The 21,360-nt window shown below is 40.4% G+C and overlaps 2 protein-coding genes across 2 annotated transcripts in view; both read right to left on the reverse strand.

Moving 5' to 3' along the window:
* The window catches only part of LOC121855733 (mediator of RNA polymerase II transcription subunit 25-like), a 21,704-nt gene extending 21,435 nt beyond the window's left edge, over positions 1 to 269 (reverse strand). The window contains exon 1 of the mRNA XM_042350865.1: positions 237 to 269. Within this exon, the coding sequence (XP_042206799.1) occupies positions 237 to 269 (33 nt within the window). The remainder of the gene's footprint in view (positions 1 to 236) is intronic.
* Positions 270 to 1,025: 756 nt separating this feature from the next.
* The window catches only part of LOC121855817 (mediator of RNA polymerase II transcription subunit 25-like), a 63,091-nt gene continuing 42,756 nt past the window's right edge, over positions 1,026 to 21,360 (reverse strand). The window contains exons 5-7 of the mRNA XM_042350981.1: positions 16,533 to 16,681; positions 3,668 to 3,896; positions 1,026 to 1,049 (exon numbers count right to left, since the gene is read on the reverse strand). Coding sequence (XP_042206915.1) covers positions 1,026 to 1,049; positions 3,668 to 3,896; positions 16,533 to 16,681 — 402 coding nt within the window. The remainder of the gene's footprint in view (positions 1,050 to 3,667; positions 3,897 to 16,532; positions 16,682 to 21,360) is intronic.

The following is a 21,360-nucleotide window of genomic DNA, read 5'->3' on the forward strand; positions in this document are numbered from 1 at the left end:
ACTGAACCTATACACTTCCTATAATATCCACTGCAGGGCCTGTGTTACCCAGGATGGATGAAAAGCGCATGGACCAGTCAAAATACCTCGTGATGGATAATGATTGCAGTCAAAAGCCCAAAGGGGTGATGCTAGATCCCCAAAACAGCTCGAACATAGCAGGAACGCCTGACAGTGGTGTCAAACCAAAAAATATCAACACATAAAAAACTCAACATCTGTCAAAACAAACTTACCTCCAGGCCACAGCTGTCGGTATGAGCAATCATTATGCACATTCCAGCCATTGACCCTAACAAGAGGAACTGAAACACTCCCAAAATCAAACAAGGAAAGTCTTTATATTACAATCTATGATTAAAAGACATAATGAAAAGTTAGTATAATAAGAAATGAAACTGTAATTATAAATGCATAATACTATACAGGCAACACCAATTTATATGATCATAAAAAAAAAATTAAAGATAAAAACAACATATCCCAATAATGTAAGATTTAAGAGTAAAACCCCCAAAAAAAAAACGATAATGAAAACTTAATGCATGATAGTTTGATTAAAAAAAAATCGAAGTTAATAATGTGAAGCCTTTTATAGGCCAAAACAAAATGATAAATCAACAAATGGTACATGAATAAGCTTTAAAAGATGCCTTGAGAGAAACTCTTCCGACGTAAATAAAAGACTTCACTGGTATATAACCAAGTTCTTTTTCATCTGCAATAATAATACAACTGATAAATTCATCAGAAGCCGTTTAGCTCTCATTTTCTTTGTCAAATTCTGGAATATGTTAACGCCTTTAACTTATCTTCTAATGAGACTCAAATCTTTTTAAAGGATCCCAATTTTCAGGGATTGGATCCTTGCATACAACAACTGATACTGTTGAAGTAAAGCAAACACTGAACAGGAAAGAATAAAGCCATTTGACACACATGATTTTCACTGATGATAAATACCACCCACCTCGCTGGTTGGGGATGTTCATGGGCTGAGGTTGGGTGGGATGAACCACCACCTGTTACAGGAAACCGGCTCTCACCATCTGCAACATATAATCCCAGTTGAAGAAAATGAAGGACATCTCCAGTTCTTCTCTCTACAATGAGCATCAACATCACTTTCCAGATTTAGAAACAATTCAATTCTGACTTTGTTTCCTGATATATGGATGGGCAAGGAGGTAAAGTTATAATGAAACCCTTCCAGAACAAAATGGCTAACAAAATTCCCAATATTCTCCATCTCTGGTTTCTCTACACAACACTTACCCCCATTTATCACATTCAACATACAGTAAACCCCGATAACTCGGCATTTGATAATTCGGTATTTCATATAACTTGGCATGGATATGGTATCGGAAAGTATTAGTATAATTCGGGAAATTCCGAGATATGTAAAATTATCTGGGAAAATCTCGGCATATCTGGCTACCTGCATCACCTACCATACCTCTGTGTCACCTACCATGTATCTGTTTCACCTATGATGCTTCATTCTTTGCCTGCAGTGCTGGCAAGTGTTACTTTTTTATATTTAGTAATTACATGTGCACATAAATGGGCTGATACTTTTTATTGTTGTATTTTTGTAGGAGGGGGGAAGTGCCTCGATAACACGGAATTTGGGATAACTCAGCAAGGCCAGAGCTCCATTTGTGCCGAGTTATCGAGGGCTTACTGTACATATTATACAGGAATAGCAATATTTCTGTCACTCCTTCACTGCATAAACAAACACATGTTTATTAAGGTGATACAATATACTAATACTGTACACCACTTTACACAATTCAGTAAACAGCATCATCTCTTATTTTCTCAACTACTTTACTCACATTTACACATTTTCTTATGCAGTACAGGTTTTTTTCCTCTGTCTGTTCTCTTATTACAACAGCCACCCAATGCTTATATAGTCACTTAGCCTCAATTTACATCTCCTTTTAGTAAAACTGAAATGTCAGGCCACGCTATAATTTGCAACACACTACAAGCTAAACTACTCTTGCTAATTAAATATCATTGGGATTCTGGATCAATCAAATTAGCCAAAACTATAAAATTACCCCAATACAGTATAGTCTAGGTTTACGCGGATTTGGTTTACGCGTTTGGTCATTTACGCGGCACCTTGCCAGACCGACAATTTTTATTTACACGGTTCATTCCATCATTTACGCGGGAAGCGGCGCAGGCAGGGTGCGCACAAGGTCGCCCAGTCAACAAAACATTACCGAGTTCTTCACCCATCACCCACCACAGCCAGCCCAAGTCAATGATAGTGATAGTGAGGATATGGACTTTGAGGGGTTTGACAAAGAGGCCATGCAAGCCTCTGTGGTGATAGTGATACAATTGATACAGGTGAAGGCCAATAATCTGCCCTCTGCCTCGGAACCAACCCCCCATCCCTGTGTGCCGAGCCATCTTTTCTACTAAAGTAAGTGTTAAAAAAACTAATATTATTGATATTTCTCTTAAATATTAATTGTGTGTGCATACCATCATAAAATTAAGATGTTATTTTTACTACAACGTACTATTGCGTCGGAAAAAGTGTAGTTTGGGGGTCGGCCCAGTCTCTATTTCAATTAATCCCATATGTTCTGTTATTTCGTTTACGCGTTTCTTGTTTTACGCGGACCTCCACGGGTTCAATTGACCGCGTAAATGAAGACTATACTGTATAATGAAACTGCCTCAAAATTATCTTAATTTTGTAATGTTTCTATACAGTCATCCCTTGTTTATCACGCCTAATTGGGACTGCGCCGAGTGCTTGATAACGAAAAACGCGATAACGAAAGTACAGAACTTATGGGATTTATTCTAATTGGTTCCAGGCACCCAAGACCCAACCCCAATTTTCCCATTTTACGACCATTTAGACCCACTAAAGATATAGATAATGTTATGGTAAGTATCAGAAACACACACAGGCATGGCTAGGTTTATTACAAAGTGATGAAAATGGTAAGCTCAATACTGTAGTCCACAAAACATGTAGCTATGCTTTCTTTATTTGAGTTCCCCATCTGAGGAGTCCGTTTTCTCTCGCAAAAGAGGGCATGCAAGATCATTCTCTCCCCTTCCTACTCCACATATCAAGAAGCGCTCAACACACTGACCCTTTCGACTCTCACTGACCATCACCACGACCTCATCTCCAAATTTGGCAAGGAGCTTCTACACCATCCTCGACACCGGCTCCTACTACCACCTGAGATCCCTAGCCCGAGAATAGCTGTTCGACACCACAACCGCATCCAGCCCATACGTGCACGAACTGATTGCTATAAGAACAGCCCAGTCCCAACCATTGTAAAAATTATCAATAACTTGTAATAAACCAGTGAATTCACTCCCAGTAAATACTACTTCTTGCACTGTCACTATGTTGAAATGCCCTGTAGTTTGAGCTTTTCCCCATCTAGTTATTATATATCTTATTTATATCACTTATGTTATTTGTATATTATTTGTAATTCGAAACTCATTCCCCAGATATGTAACTGTATATTTTCAGCCTTCTGGCTCCCAAGCTCTTTCAATAAACCGTTAATTATTATTATTATTATTATAATTACAAACACACACACACACACACACACACACACACATGTATACTGTACATATGTATATGTAAACACACCCTTACTTGAGCTTGGCCAGCCTGGGGAGGGGCAGGAGACCCCACTGACACAGGTCCTGGAGAAGGAGTTGCTGCCACAGGGCCCAAAGGATTAGGGGATGGCCCAGGACCTGCAACTGATGGTACTGTTACTCCTTGTGGTGGGACTTGGGTGCCCATTGCTGCAGGAGGTGTGGCCACAGATGTTACTGGAGGGTAGCCTACCAAGGATGGACTTAATGCACGTTCTTGTAAGCTGAAATATTAAATGTGTAATCTAAATGTAAAAAAAAATTAAGAAATCTACATATATATAGAATATGATGACCACTGGAATAAAATACAGTAAGAACGATGTATAAAATGCAAGATATACGAAGAAGAGAATAGCGTTTTTTTTTTGTATGTGTTTTTTTTTTTACAGGGAACTAACACACCTGGGCACAAGTCAAAATCTACACCATGAAGATGCCGGAAAACCAGCTTTTTTAAGTGAGACTGATTGTAAAATTATGGAAACACAGAAGAAGGCAGAGCATTCCACAGTTTGATTGTGTGAGGAAAGAAAATGTACTATAATGGGTTATTCTAAAGTGATCGACATTCACATAGAAACGGTGGGCACCGCGGGCAAGAATAGTGTTACGAGCCCAAGGCCTTGTCGGCGGTACGCAGGATGTCAAATCCATCGAACACTGCCCGTTAAAGTAACTGTAAAGAGAGAGAGTGAAGCAACATTGCGGAGAAGAGAGAGGGAAGAAAGATATTCAACTAAAGGAGGAGAGTTAAAATGACAAAATGCCTTTCATTCCACCCTACCTAACAGTTGGACAGAAGGAAAGCCACCCAGATATGAGAGCAGTACTCCAAGTTAGGACAGATGAAGCCTTTATAAACTTGAAGCAACTACTCAGGAGTGAAGTAGCTACGGCATCTGTACAGCATTCCAAGCTTTTGGGAGGCAGCTTTAGCAATGTTGAGGATGTGTGACTTCCATGACATATAAGAGGAAATGGTGAGGCCTAGCATATCTATTTTAGAATTTGGCAGAATGATTGCATCCTGAAATGTGATTGCTGGGAGATCATATAATTTGGAAAGTGTAACTGGTAATTACTGAGTTTTATTATTATTGAATTTAACCAAGTTTCTACCTCCCCATTCGGAGAAGCTGCACAGATAGATGTAATTATATCAGCTCTAAAAACAGATCTAGTTTGAGAATTAGGGGGAAACGAAAATGTGAAGAAGAGAGAAGAGTAGAATCATCAGCGTAAGAATGGATAGAATTAGTCATAGTGTGAAGTAAATCCTTGATAAAAGAAGGAAAAGAATAGGTGAAAGAACAGAACCCAGTGGGGCACCATTGGTTGAGAAAGAGTGAGAGATCGATTCCTCGACATCAACTACCATAGATCGGTTCTCAAGGAAGCTAGACATTAGAGAACAAAGTGTGGGAGAGAAACCATATGAAAGAAGTTTAGAAAGCAAACACTTGTGCCATACCCTGTCAAATACTTTGGAGATGTCGAGGGCCATGGCGAAAGTTTCCCCATAATCCCTAAGAGAGGATGACCAAAGATGGGTGCAGTAGGAGAGCAGATCACCAGTAGATCTCGCCTGGCGAAAGCCATACTGATGATCCGACAAAAGATAATGGAGTTCAAGGTAATGGAGAAAATGAGAGTTTAAGATACAGTCAACCCTCACTTTACGCGGTCCCACATTCCACGTTTCCACGTTTACACGGTACCCTGCCGGAACCCGGGATGCTCACATCCGCGGTGCGTGTACCCCTTTACGCGGAGTGTGTCCGGCTCCACGCTATTTTTAGATTCACCCCTCCCGCCTGCTCCCGCCTCCACCTGGGCAAGCCGCGCGGTAAGGTTGCGAAGTGCATGTCTTTGTTGCGTTATCAGTGACGTCATATGACGTATCGGACTGTAAATGGCCATGCATCCCTACCTCCCTCCGCTGCTAGCTGTAATTGGTTTAAAGTAATATGACGTGTCCACCCGGGGGAGGGAGGGAGGGAGGGAGGGAGGGAGGGAGGAAAGACGACGCTTGACCTAGTCGCGGCAGTTTCATCCCTCCAGGCCACACCGTGTAATCGTGCATCCATTGTTCTGTAAAATGGCTTCCGCTGGACCACCGCCCCCTTGCCTGGACCCAGCCGCCCTAAGCCCAAGAAGACACGACGTTCCTTAAGCTACGAGGTGAAGTACAAGATCATCCAAGAGTTAGAGAAAGGAACAAGACAGGTTGATTTGGCGCGCCAGCATGGTGTGAACAAATCTACGATCCGGACGATAAAGAAGGATGCAGCCAACATAAAGTAGCACATGAAGATCACAAAGTCTACAGGTGCTTCTATGATCAAGTATTTTCACAACAAGGTGCTTCTCAAGACGGAAAAATTACTTGTGAGCTACTTGGTGCGTCAGGCGCGACGGAACATGGCGGTGGACATGCGCTCTGTTAAGGAGTACGCACGTGAACTGTATGCTGCAGTGTCACGAAAGATGGGAATTACAGAGCCCAAACCCTTTAATGCTTCCTCTGGGTGGTTACAGAGGTTTAAGATGCGGAACAAGATCACCAATATCAACATTGGTGGTGAAGAAGCTAGTGCTGACCGTGTTGCGGCTAGGGAATTTCCTCCGTTTTTACGTGAGATTATGGACAAAGGACGTACACCGACGACCAGGTGTTCAACATGGACGAATCTGGTCTTTTTTGGAAAAAGCTACCTTCCAAGTCCTTCGTTGTAAAGAATGCCAGCAAGTATCGGGGCCGGAAGTTGCAGAAGGAGCGCATCACCGTCCTGTTTACCACCAATGCCTCTGGTACCTGTAAGCTCAAGTTATCGGTGATCCACACAGCCCGCAAGCCGCACGCCTACAAGAGCATGGACATGACCAAGCTAAATGTCCACTGGCTGACCGCACGTAAGGCGTGGATGTTCTCTACACTGTCCCTCTCCTGGTTTGATGACTGTTTCGTTCCCAATGTAAAGAAATTCTGTGAGCAACAGAATGTGCCATTCAAGATTTTGTTGCTGCTGGACAACGCACCAGGACACTCGCCCCTACTGTTAGATCGTCACCCCAACGTAAAAGTGGTCTTCCTTCCTCCCAACACTACGTCTATATTACAGCCCATGGACCAAGAGTTAATCTGTAATGTAAAAGCTGCATTCTCTACGAAAAAATTCAAGCTCCTGAACGACTACACCAACACCAGGGAAGAGTTGCGTAACCTGAGTGACACCACCACCGATAGCAAGAGCGAAGACGACGAGGATCAACAGTTGGCAGAGCAAAAAATACTTTTCAAACAATTCTGGAGAATATTCAACATCATGAAAACTGTGGACTTCTTGGTGGAGGCATGGGATCAGCTGTCTGTAGCAACTGTTCGTCACGCATGGAGACATGTGTTGCAAGGTATTCCGGCCGTTAGGCAGAGTCAATCTGTGGCTGGTGAGGTTTAGACTGTTGCAGTAGCAGTGGACCTTGCCAGAGAAGCTGCGCAGAGTGTTACAGCTGCAGGCTTCTCCGAGACCACCAACGACGACATCCTGGAGGTGATAAGGGATCCTGATGTGACTACCGACGAGATGGTAGATGATGATGACGTCAGTGAAGAGGCAGGTGGTGCGTCATCCCAAGAAGAACACCGCTTATCCCATAGTAATGTTAGGGGTGCCATCGAGTGTATCGAGAAAGTCAAGCTCCTCCTTTCCGACGACCCTGACGCAAACAGGTATGAAATCTTCACTACCCAGCTGTTGCAGACTATGGAGCCCTACTTCAAGGTTTATCACGACAACATAAACACCAGCCGTCAGCAAAGCATAACAGAGTTCTTCGCCCGCAACCCACCACAGCCAGCCCAAGCCAGTGATAGTGACAGAGGTAGAGACAGTGAAGATGACTTTGAGGGATTTGTCAGGGAGGCCCTGACAAGTGTGGATGACAGTGATGGTGACTCACCTGAGGGCCAGTAGCCTGCCCTCTGCCTCGGAACCAGCCTCCATCCCTGTATGCCGAACCATCTCTTCTACTAACGTAAGTGTTAAACCTAACTTTTATTTTTCCTAACCTAACCTTTATTTTTCCTAACTTAACCTTTATTTTTCCTAACCTAACCTCTTCTATATTAATTGTGTGTGCATACCATCATAAAGTTAAGATGAAATTTTTACTACAACATAGTTGTGTCGTCAAAAAGTGGAGTTTGGGGGTTGGCCCGGTCTTTATTTCAATTCATCCCATATGTTATGTTGTTCACTTTACGCGTTTCTCACTTTCCGCGGTACCCTGTGGGTTGTATTAACCGCGTAAAGTGAGGGTTGACTGTACAGTAGTTTCGAAAATCTTAAGAGAGGGATGAAGTTAGGGCAATGGGGCTAAAGTTAGGGGGAGTGGAATGATCACCCTTCTTCGGGATGGGCTGAACCGAGGCATGCTTCCAAGAAGAAGGAAAAGTTTGGGTTCTAAGGCAAAGGTGAAAGAGGCGAGCAAGCAAAGGGGCCAGAACTTCAGCACACTCCCTCAGAACACGAGGGGGTATTCCGTCCGGTCCATGCGCCTTACTCACTTTCAACCTGGATAACACACCAGCAACCCTACGAGTGGAGATTATAGGAAAGTGCATAGGTTCAGTATGAGGAGCAGGAGTAGGAGGGATAGAGTTGGAATTGTCGAAGGTGGAGTTAGAGGAGAATACTGTAAGGTGCCAAAGAGATTGGCTTTATCGGGGGGAGAGTTGGCTACTGGGTTATCAGGTCAGAAGAGAGGAGGAAAAGTGGGAGTGCAGAAGTTATTACATATGTTTTTGATTAAGGACCAGAAGGATTTACTAGAAGAAGAGTTAGTTTGGACAGCGGTCTTTCTTTTTATAAAATTCCGCTCGGCCCTACGAAGAATAGCCTTACAAAGATTCCTAGAAGTAATGAAAGAGGAGTGGGTAATAGGAGAAGTTTCATAACTTGATATGCCCTCTCTCTCTCCCTACATGGATGAGAACAGGAGTTATCAATCAATGATTGTAAAGTGAAAGTTTTGGTAGAAGATGGGATAAATGCACTCATACCACCCTGTATAGCCCCAGCAATGCTGTCAGAACATACCGAGGCATCCTGAGTGGAAAAGCAGCATTCATCCCAAAGAAAGTGGAAGAAGAATTCTCGCAAGGATTGCCAGTTTGCCCTCAGATAGTGCCATAGTTGGCGTTTAGAGGGGAATGGGGAGGTGGTCGTGCCCAGTTTGATTTAATAGATAAAAGATTGTGATCAGAAGACCCTAAGGGGGCAGAAATTGAGTGTGAATAGTGTGAGGGGTTAGAGGAAAAACAAAGATCAAAAATGTTAGTAAGTTGATCGTGTCGATCAAGAACGAGTGTAGGGTGTTAAATTATTTGTTCCCGATCATTAGGTAAGGAAAAAGAGAGTGCCTGAGCTCCATTGCTGAGCCAAGCCACTCTCTATGATGTGCATTGAAATCCCCTAGGTAGAGGATCTCGGTGTTAGGGTGTATGGATAGCGACGACTCATGGCAAGAAGTGAGATAGTCAAAGGGTTCTAAATAGTTGGTAGAGTTGGGAGAACAGTATAGAAAACAAAGGAAAATAGTCATAGTTGGGAGAGATATTTTGAGCCAGAAGACATCACAAAGGGAAGACTCAAGATCTGTGAATCGAGCTATAGGTGTACGTGTGTTGCAGTAGGTGCATACACCTCCCTTAGAACGGAAAGAGGTATATAGGTTGTAGTTGGAGAATTTGAAAAGGTATGGGTGAAGCTGCTTTGGTCAGTTGAAGTTTAGATAGTAGTAAGAGGTCGGGGGAAGAGCTTAATAGATGGTGCTCCACAAAAGGAAAATTGAATCTCAGGTCACAAATGTTGAAAAAATAAAGTGTGAAAAATGTTAATTACTAAAATTTTTATGTCTAGTGCAAACTATGGGATGTTATACTCAAATTAATCGCCATCTTGCAAGAATTCCAGCAATGCAAGTTATAGTCTGCTAAGTCAAGTCAGTGCCATTTAATAAGCAAAAAACTTAAACTCCCTGTTTTTCATTATCCCAAGAACCTCCTGACCCCTCAACTGATAACTACACACCACCCAGCTCCTGGCTGTCACCCCCTATTTCCTCCTCACCCCTCCTCCCAGCCAGCAGGGGAGACAGATGGCAGTGGGTGATAACAATTAATGGGATGAAGGGAATTTTAAGGGTAAAGTTCTTCTCTTATAAAATGACACTGACTTAGCAGAATATAACTTGCATTGCTAGAATCCTTTCAAGATAGCAATTAATTTGAGTAAACATCTCATAGTTTGCACAAGAGATAAAAATGTTAATCCTTTAGCTTAATACATTTGAGTAAAAAGTGAGTACAGTATTACCCCGCTTTACACTTTACACGGTTTCACTTTCCGCGATTTCTCATTTACGCGGTACCTTGCCAGAACCGGACTTTCACTTTCCGCGGTGCATCTACTCATATACACAAGGTGAAGTATAATTTGTTTTTATTTTTTTTTATTTAGCTCTTAAAATTCATACAAATTACCCTGCCAGAATATAATTTACATTGCTGGAATTCTTACAATATGATGATCATTTTGAATATAAACATCATGGATTTTGCATTTGACATACAAATTTTAGATCTAATGTAATAATTTGGTTCACACAAAGCAAATATTTTATCTTTTGTGCAAAATATATGAAGTTTACATTCAAAATATTCCCTGACCTGCAAGGAATCCAGAAATGTCAATTATATTATCCTAACTTTAGTCTGAGGTATTATTTATTACTAAAAGTTAAAATCTAGTTTTTTCACCTTAACATTTCTCTGGTAGGGAGGGAAGGTGGGGGGTGGGGGGAGGGTTGGGACCGACCGACCCAGCTGGCGTGAGTGTGAGGAGGGGGGGGGAGGCAAGGTGGGGTACTTTGATTGACAGATTGTGTCGTGAAGAATATATTTTTTTTTTATGACTTGAAGATATTTGTTTTAGCTCATAAAATTCATACAAATTACTCGGCCAGAATATAATTTACATTGCTGGAATTCTTACAATATGATGATCATTTTGAATATAAACATCATGGATTTTGCATTAGACATACAAATTTTAGATCTAATGTAATAAATTGGTTTACAAAAAGCAAATATTTTATCTTTTGTGCAAAATATATGAAGTTTACATTCAAAATATTCCCTGAACTGCAAGGAATCCAGAAATGTCAATTATATTATCCTAACTTTAGTCTGAGGTATTATTTATTACTAAACGTTAAAATCTAGTTTTTTCACCCAAACATTTCTCAGAGAGGGAGGAGCTAGTGAGCTGGGAAGAGGGGGGAGGGGATTTCAGTCTATTATTTGAATGGACATTAACCTGGCGACTGTATTTCTCATAAATATTAATTGTGAGCATACCATCATAAAATTTAGATGTTATTTTTACTACAATATAGGTATTGTGTCGGAAAAAGTGGAGTTTGGGGGTCGGGCCAGTCTCTATTGGAATTAATCCCATATGTTCTGTTGTTCACTTTCCGCGGTACCCTGTGGGTTCAATTGACCGCGTAAATCGCAGTAAATCGCGTAAATCGGGGTACTACTGTATAGTAATAAGTTGGTTAAAAATTATGGCTTTTTCACAGGGAAAAGTCTGTATAACTAACCCCAGTGGTCTGGATATTATGGCATTAAATGTTACAGAGTATTTCAAATAAATTCTTTGTTTAGTTCTATACATATACAGTATGCACATTCCCATATAGTGAATGGCACAAAGCGAGGGTCCAGTGTACAGTAAACGTGTGCCATTAGGGTGTGTCATAGGAGGGAAGATCAGCTAAAACTAATGGCCCATCACTTTTTTGGTAGATTTTAGTGTATATAAACAGAAAATAATTTCAGTTTCAATATTTTGTAACCTTTTGCTAGGTAAATTTTAGCTTGAAATTTATCGAAAATCTAACGTACAGCTGCATTAGTGCATTACAATTAAATAGTGAACATTGCTTGACTTCATTCTTTAACAACCCAACTAACAATATTTTTTCATCTAGATTCTGATGCATTTATAAGTTGATAATATTTGCGATGGCTGCTTGTGTCAGACGAGGAACCAAAAATCCAGCCATCTCAGTCACTATCTTGGGTCTGGGGAGAGCTCTGAATGGAGTTGCCTACATTGAGAGATGCTTGAGACACGGTGTTTTAATCAGGCAAATCAGTGAAAAAACAAAGAACTCCAAACAAAGACATTGCCATGATATGACCAAAGCTGTCTTGGCACAGTACACTCTGGCTAACGCTCAGTTCAAGCCTCCAGTCATAACAAGTCAGAAGAAGATTAGTGAGAGATCATGCAGCAGTTGGGAAAAGGCAAGAGATATCTCTCTTGGGAGAGGAAAACTTGCAGTTAAGGACAGCTTTGCCAAGCAACTGGACCAGTTATTTGACATAATTACTTGCAAGTGCCCAATTGTTCTCTGTCCTGAGTTTGGATGCGATCGTGACTGTAAATCCGAGGCCCACATCTCCTGTATTTGCAAGCGTGAACTGAAGATTCCTGTGATCGAACTGGCATTTGTCAAAGCACAGAGAGAGAAGACTGGCAGTATAGGGGCTCTCATGATTTCTAGCCAAGATATTCCGGAGTCCAAGAGACAGGAGACTGCCACAGAGACACAGAAGAGGAGAAGAGTTGCCGAGGAAAAGAGACTTGAGAAGGCCCAGGGTGAGGTAAAAAAGGCCGATGATTGGAGTCAAGCTGATTCAGAGTTTAATGACTTCCCCCATGGCTGATCCGAGCTGACCAGGAGAATGGTGACTTTGTCCCTAACCCAGAAAATAATGATCCCAAACCTTCCAGGCATAAGATTCGAAATAGGAAAGATATCCCGAGCATAGCTCTGGACAGCATGCGACACCACACTGGTCTCAGAGAAACTGCAGAGATAGCAACAGCTGCCTGGACTGACGGTGGTTTGATAACACCTGATGATGTTCACCTGGTGATAGATCATAACAAAGTAAGGAGAGCTCAGGAGAAACTTGTTAGTAACCTAGAAGAGGAGTTTGATAAGTGGATAAGAGAAAATGGAATCAATTGTTTGTTCTTTGATGGGGAGAAGGGATGACACTAAAGTGTTCATGAAAGTTGGAGATCGACAAGTTGTTCCCTGCCATGGTGAAGGCGAGGAACACTACCCTGCTGCAGTGAACCAGGAGGGAAGTATTTGTGGCATTTCACTCCAGAGAAAGATGACATCAGGAAACCAGCTGGAGATAGTGGCAGATAACATTGTGAACTGGCTCAGAGAGGAACGTAGACCAGACCCTGCAGGCCATTGGAGGGGACAGCACCAACACGAACACAGGGTGGCAAGGGGGGGGTCATACAATGGATAGAGCGGAAGATTGGGAGGAAGCTGGTCTGGATTGTTTGTGACCTCCACACCAACGAGTTGCCACTCAGACATCTGATCCAGGAGCTGATGGCAAGACTCTTTCAAACAACAGATGGTCTGGTCCTCTTGGCAAGATGCTGGACTCTGCCACTGAGTTAGAAATAAATCCGAGCTTTGAAAAAATCAGTTGGCCCTCCACTGCTGAGCTTGAACATACTGTCATTGACGACTCCAGTACTGACCAGTACTATGGTTGGCTGATTTGCAGTGCCATCAAAACTGGGGTCATGCCTGATAGACTTGCTTACCTGCAGATAGGCCCAGTCTCACATTCTAGGTGGCTCACAACGGCTCTCAGGTTCTGCAGAATTTGGGTCGCTCATCATAAACTGAAAGGGAACCAGCTTCACAACCTGAGACTTATTGTCCAATTCATCGTGAGTGTCTACTTCCCAAATTGGTTCAACACCAAGGTCAAGTCATCGTTCTCCGAAGGTCCGAGGCATGTTCTCTTCCAGCTTGAGCTCCTGAGGAGTCAGCCAAGGAAGGTTGTTCAGATTGTGGAGCAGACTGTGAGGAGATCTTCTCCTGGTATGCCTATCCCGAGGCAGTTCCCAGACAATGCTCTGCAAGGATGAGGAGGAGAGAAGAGTGGCAGTCAAAAAGATCTTGGATATGAGACTGGCGGGAGAAAGGATCTGGGCATGACGTAATCAGTTATGACGATTCTTCAGGTCAGGAAGACTCCTGAAGTCAATCTAGGTGCCAAGACCCTCACTGATCTCATAGATCTGGATAACATCCAGGCTGGCAGTGAGCCCCCCTCTTACCTGCAGCCTCACCAATGTTCAAGCCAGAGCTTTCCTGGACAACCCCATGCATGTCCCTGCCTGGCCCTCGCACACCCAGAGTATAGAGCGTTGTGTACAGCAAGTGAGCGAGGCCAGCAGTCACGTGTACAGCCAGGAGAGGAGGGAAGGCTACATCCGAGCTCAGGTGGTCAGCAGGGAGGTGATGAGTAGAAACAGAAGCAAGAAAGACATGTTCTCTATGGTGTGCAGCAACACCGGGTCGTAGTAGTAAAACCGGTTTTTGTATTTGATGATTTTGTTTTCTAAAGGAATATTAAATTTAATAAATGTGTCAAGATCATTCGTTTCACTATTCTGGATCATTTTCATCCTAATAAATTAACCTGATACATTTACTTTACTTTAAATAAGCTATTTAGTGGTGTTGGTAAAAGGGTGGGAATACTGAATTTTCATAAGATTTCAAGTTAAAATTTACCTAGCAAAAAATGAAAACTTTTCAAATCTGAAGATATCACATGATTCTGCACATAGAACTACATCATTAATACCATGGGCCGATTTTTCAAACTCAATAAAAAAAAATTCGCCTCCGTATGACACACCCTAGTGTGCCATAGCACTAACACTTTGTTAAAAAGAGGTCCAATAAGCCTGGGCTAGATATATGCTGATGTAAGTTGTAATGGTGTAGTAATAGTACATTTTATGCATTATTTTGCCTTTTTTTAACCTCGGCTTCGATGGTTCGGAATTTTCTCTAATCTGGAACCAGTCTAGTCCCAAGCTTCCCCGATAAGCGAGGTACAACCTGTATATTCTCATATGATCAGCCACTTACAGTGTACAGTATGTTTTTTCATAAGTAATACAACATTAAATAATAGAAAAAATATGATATACAGGCATCCATTACAGAATTTTACCCTTAAAATATTTTGAAATTATGACCAAAAATTTGGGGTATGGAATAAAAACTTGCCCATACATAATTTTTAAACATTAAAAAAAAATTGATTTTTAGCTCAAATTTTTGCCTCCCCAGTTGCCAGCAACTATCACAATAATGCCGCTGTTCAGTTGGAATTCTTTCCCTAGCTTGTGTTCAGTTATGCGTCTGTGTTTAGGAATGTATTTATCCTTATGGAATTATTAAGATTTTCAAAAGAAAACATTGCAACACAAAACAAAAAATTTCACAGAAATTTAAAAAAAAAAATTATTTTGCGTGGATTCTGGTGGTAGTTACAAAATGGTTGCTGGGCGGCTTGCCTCACCAGCTGGTAGCAGCCACAAAAACAATGGCGCTGCCCAGTTTGAATTCTTTTCCCAGTTTGTGTACAGTTATGTGTGAGTGCTATTTTGTATCCTTAATCAACAAGAGTATAAAGAGACCATCAAGTTCAAGTGAAAGTAGTGGCGATAAAAGATTCCCTAAAGGAACTGCGTTGAACAATAACTATGATGTTTTAAGGGGGTAATTCCCACTAACACCAATTGCACCACCTCACCTCACCTCACCTCACCACCTCCTGCAGCACTCAATATCATTTCTGGTAAGTAAAATTTGAGTGTTTTGTTCATTCTTTATCATGTTACATCATGAAAGACTCAGTGTACAGTGGAGTCTGGACTTACGCAGTTATGGTTAATGCGTTTGGTCATTTACGCGGTGCCTTGCCAGAATCGAAATGCTTTAATTACGCAGTAAATTTGGTCATTTGAGCAGGTGAAGTATAATTTGTTTACTGTATTTACTGAAGATATTTGTTTTAGCTCATAAAATTCATACAAATTACCCGGCCAGAATATAATTTACATTGCTGGAATTCTTATAAGATTGTGATTATTTTAAATATAAACATCATAAAATTTGCATTAGACATACAAATTTTTGATATAATTGAAGAATTTAGATTAGAAAGAGCAAAAATTTTATCTTTTGTGACAAAATATATGACGTTTATATTCAAAATATTCCTTGCCTTGCAAGGAATCCAGCAATGTCAATTATATTATCCTGACTTTAGTCTGAGGTATTATTTATTACTAAAAATGTAAGCCTACTGTTTTCACCCAAACATTTCTCAGAGAGGGAGGAGCCAGCGAGCGTGGGAAGAGGGGAGGGGGGAGGTTGAGTCCATTTTTGAATGCACATTAACCGGCGACTGTATTTCTCTTAAATATTAATTGTGTGTGCATACCATCATAAAATTAAGATGTTATTTTTACTACAACGTAGGTATTGTGTCTCTAATTCAATTAATCCCATATGTTCTGTTATTTCATTTACGCGTTTCTCGTTATACGCAGGCCTCCACGGGTTCAATTGACCGCGTAAATGCAGACTGTACTGTAGTTAAACAATCTTTGTAACTTATAATGCTTACTTGGATAAAAAGTCACAGCAGATTTGTTCTGCCCAATATTTTAAAAGAATGCAAACCCCATGCAGAGAGAAAGAAAATGTGTAGCTCTCTTTCTGGCTACTTACTGTACTATGATAAACTTCAGTGTCTCCTGCTATTTATATCTACAAACTTTCAATAAATACAGCTCATGTAAAACTTCTTCCATATTGTTGATGTTGGCATAATCAAGTTTTTATCACACTTCATGAAGTAATTTTGGAGCACTTACGTGAAACCATTGAGAAGTACAAGATGTTGAGGCTTGCTTGCATAGTTGTTCTTATTGTGGCTGGCTTGGAAGTCACCCCCAGCAGCATCAAATAAGCGGTAAAGTTCAACCAGCTTGTGGGCTGATACAACTGACAGTTGGATGTTGGTCTGAAATAAATTATAAATCAGCCAAGAACCATCAACAAACTGGCTGCCATATTATTTTTTAAGATCATACTCCAAACAAAATGCATCTCTCATTTAAAAGACTCCGTACACCAACATTTGAAGGGCTTCACTGGTAGCAGTTATAATAAATACAGTGATCCCTCGGTTAACGAGATTTCGGTTAACGAATTACCTTCCATAAGATTCTTCACTTTGGTTAACGAGCAATCCCTCGATTACGAGCGCTCCTCAACATGTTTTCGCTTGCTCACTAGCTGTCGTATTAGTCCGCCAATACAGTAATCGGTTCTAGGGCTTAAATTCCTTACTATTTTAGTAAATATCAAGAAGTTTGTACTATTCAATAATATTAAAAGTCTTATATTAAACTTTTTAGTCATTTTAACAATTACTTAACATAATTGAAGCACAGGGAAACTAGTTTTTAGCGCGCCAAACAGCCTGTCAACACACCAAACAGGCGTCAGTCTCTGTGTCTTTTCAGTGGAGGTAACATCTTGCTTTAGACTCTCTTCAACATAAACGATTTTTTCCGTTTTTACAGTGAAATTATTGGTCATTTTGAAATTTATTTTACATATGGATGATACAGTAGAAGTCCAAAAATCCGGACTGCTTGGGGATTGGGTCGGTCCGGATTTTCGGATTTTCCGGATTCTCAGGCAGTACTTTTAAAATTAAAATTTAAGGAGGAATAAAGAAGAGATGAACAGGTACATTTTGATAGTTTATTCATTAGCAAATATTGCATGCTTCATTTATCAAAACGAGCAGTTTTAATGAAAAAACTGTGAATTCTAGAATTTTATTCTTTGCCTTTTTTATATCATAAATTGTAGACTTTCCAATGTCGTATGTTTCCATTAGAACAGTATTGCTCACACCATGTACTAGTTTCTTAATTATTTCAAGTTTGTCACTCAATTTCAACGTGTTCTTCTTTCTCTTCACACAACGAAGTTTATCTACTTTAGGAGCCATTATTATGGGCTTGTACAGTAATCTGTAAATGGAAAGAGTAGGACTCAAAATATTGTTATATTACAATGGTATTCTATTCATACTGTGCTTGATATAATGCATTCACGGAAATGTAATATTTTTGCTAAAATGACGTACGTATTACAGTGGAAAGTGGGATCAAATCGTGACGAAAACAATGACTTTCGCTTTCTTTCGTTCAAAAGATGTTACCGTAATCGCTTTTCGAATGGTTTAGTTAAAAAACTGTTGTACTGTATTACAATAATATTCTATCCTAATTGACTTGAATAAATACTACGATACCATATTTCTGAATATTTTCATTAAAATCCATCAAAATCATTTTCCCTGTCATCGTCTGCAGCACCAAACTGCTTCTCCCAGTCTTTCCTTGAACAGGGCTAGAGGGTACGTGTTTTTCGAATCGTTTTCAGTTAAAAAACTGTTACATCACACGTATATTTTACCTAAACTGCGCCTGAATGAATATATTCTCGGAAATAAATAGTAGTTTTGCTGAAATGTGATGTATTTCAATGTAAAATAGGATAAAATACATGACGAAAACAAAAGACTTTACCTAACCTTCCAATGTTCTTGAGATGTTACTCGTTTTTTTTAATAGTTTTAGGTTAAAATACAATGATATTCTATTCATACTGTGCTTGATATAATACATTCACGGAAATGTAATATTTTTGCTGAAATTACGTACGTATTAAAGTGGAAAGTGGGATAAAATCGTGACAAAAACAATGACTTTCGCTTTCTTTCGTTCAAAAGATGTTACTGTAATCGCTTTTCGAATGGTTTAGTTAAAAAACTGTTGTATTACAATAATATCCCCTCCTAATTGACTTGAATAAATACTTGAATGGAAATATACAATATTTTTGTTGAAACTACCCACGTTTCAGTGTAAAGTGTCGTAATAATAAATGGTAAACAATTTGCCTTCGGCACTCGTGTTTCAGTTTATAGGACGTAGAGCGTTTTTACTAAAGGTTTTGTTGTTCCATTACCCTCAAAAACGTGAGTCGAACTATAAACGAGGAATACAGTGGGGTATGCTATAACGAATCAAATTGGTTCTAGAACCTTGTTCGTTATAGCATTCGTTCGTTATAGGATTAATCCGTTCCAGGCCCCCAAATACAACCACTTAACACTGAAAAATATAATATAAAATTGTAAAAATTGTAAAAAAGTGCATAAATATGCATCTAAACCCCTGAAATAAAGAATATCATTAATACTTGAAATAAAAAAACAATAAATTAGTAAAAAAAAAAATTTTTTTTTTTTAAATAATGTTCGTTGTAGGAGTTTCGTTCGTTATAGCATTCTCAATTTTATAGGTACAACCGTTCGTTATAGGAATATTCGTAGTAGGATCCGTTCGTTATAGCATACCCCACTGTATCATAAATTAACAATTTCTTGGTCAAAAAATCAGGGTCGACCGATAAACGAGGGGGGGTTATAGATGAGTATATACGGTATGTTGTCACAGTTTGATTGCTCGTTTTAAAGTGGCGACCATGTGGTCGCTTGTTGTCGCTGTGCAGCTGTGGCGCTCACGCATGCGCACATACACACAAAAGCCCGTTAAAAAAAAAAATAATAATAATAATAATTAGTTTTCCAAAAGTCCGGATTCTCGGGTGGTCCGGATTTCTGGCATCCGGATTTTTGGACTTTTACTGTATGTAGCGCAGTGCAGTGTTGATTTAAAGAAAATATTCTTTATTTACAGCAATTAAACTAAAATATCACGTGTTGAAATTGTTTTTGAATCCAGCATGGGTCCCAAGAAATCAAGAAAGGCGATTTCAATCCAGGTGAAACAGGAAATTATTAAGAAACATGAAGAAGGCATTAGAACAAATGTGCTTAGTAAAGAATATGGCATGTCAGCATCAACTGTGTCGACAATTCTTGCACAGAAAGACAAATTCAAGGAAGTGAAAGTGAAAGACAAATCTACCAGAGTGTTTAAAGGTAGATCCCTAATAGCAGAAACAGAGAGGTTACTTCTTATTTGGATTAGGGAAAAACAAATGAAAGGTGATTCAGTTTCAACTGAATTTCTTTGTGAAAGAGCCAGGGAGATTTACAAACATTTAAAGGCAGATCAACCTGGTTCTTCAGGCACAGAATTTGAAGAGTTAAGGGCCAGCAAGGGCTGGTTCGAAAAATTTAAGAAAAGAAGTGACATTTTTAGTGTTGTTAGGCATGGTGAGGCTGCCAGTGCTGATAAGGAAGGAGCAGCAAAATTTTTAGTGGAGTTTAAAGAGCTGATAGATGAAGAAAATTATCTTCCACAGCAAGTGTTCAATGTGGATGAAACTGGGCTGTTATGGAAAAAATGCCCAAAAGGACATTCATCACCAGAGATGAAGCCTTTTTACCTGGGCATAAACTCACTCAAGCAACAAAAAGTGGTAAGAAGACGGCTTGGAGTTTATTGGAAGTCCAACCGTAAGGCATGGGTGACAAGACAGCTCTTTAATGAATGGGCTGTTGAGGTGTTTTGCCCTTCTGTGAAGAGCTACCTAACCACCAATAAACTCCCTTTAAAGGCTCTTCTCCTATGGATAATGCCCCTGGTCATGACCCTCAACTTGCCAGCACTTAGAATCTCAATTTGACTTTGTCAAAGTGTTGTTTTTGCCTCCCAACACTACATCAATCATACAGCCAATGGACCAGAATGTGATCAGCAACTTTAAGAAGCTGTACATGAAGAAATGTTCAGGTGTCATCAGGCAACTTCCAATGATCCTGAACTAACACTGGCACAGTTCTGGAAGACACAATTTAACATCCTGGAGTCTGTAAAATTGATTGTGTCCTCATGGCAAGAAGTCTCCACTAGATCCTCAATTCTAAATGGAAAGCACTCTGGCCATCAGTAGTCCATGATTTTGAGGGATTTCAGGAAGAAGCAGAGTTGGACCAGGAGACTGTGTCCATTGGTCAGTCATTGGGCCTTGAAGTGGAGGAGGATGATGTAGAAGAGCTTGTGATGTCTCATGAGCAGGAACTTACTCCTGAAGACTTGCAGCAACTGGATGAGATGTTAGAGGCTGACAGTGGTGAGGAGGAAAAGGAAAGTGACGACCATGTGTCAACTTCAGATTCAAAAGATGTTGTTGACCACTGGGAGAAGTTCAGGAAACTGGCTTCAAGGCACCCAGATGTGGAAAAATCAGAACTAGCTTTGTTGTAATGTTGAGGACACAGTGGTCTCCTTCTTCAAACATCAGTTAATGATGAGGAGGAGAGATGCCCCACAGACAAAAATTGACCGTTTCTTCACTAAAAGGCAGCGGGAACAAGATACTAGCCCTCAGCCTTCCACTTCAAGAAGGAGAGAGGATTTTCCTGCCGCAGAATCTGTCAGTCCAGAGGTTCCTGACATTTTCATGGAAGGTGACTCACCTTCCAAGAAGCAGTAAAATGCTTCTCCTACACTTCCACTTCCTTCTCTTCTCCCTTCTCCTCCTCCTCCTCCCACTTCAAATTCACATCAGCATCATCCAGGAGCCTTCTACATACACACCTCAAAGTAAGTGTACTTTACTACCTTTTTTGTTGACTTTAAGCAATTTTCGGTGAGCTGGAACCAATAACCCAAAAACCCATTGAAACAATGGTTTCGGTTAACGAAT

The sequence above is a fragment of the Homarus americanus genome, unplaced genomic scaffold, assembly GCF_018991925.1.
Source record: "Homarus americanus isolate GMGI-L3 unplaced genomic scaffold, GMGI_Hamer_2.0 scaffold51859, whole genome shotgun sequence".
Taxonomy (NCBI): domain Eukaryota; kingdom Metazoa; phylum Arthropoda; class Malacostraca; order Decapoda; family Nephropidae; genus Homarus; species Homarus americanus.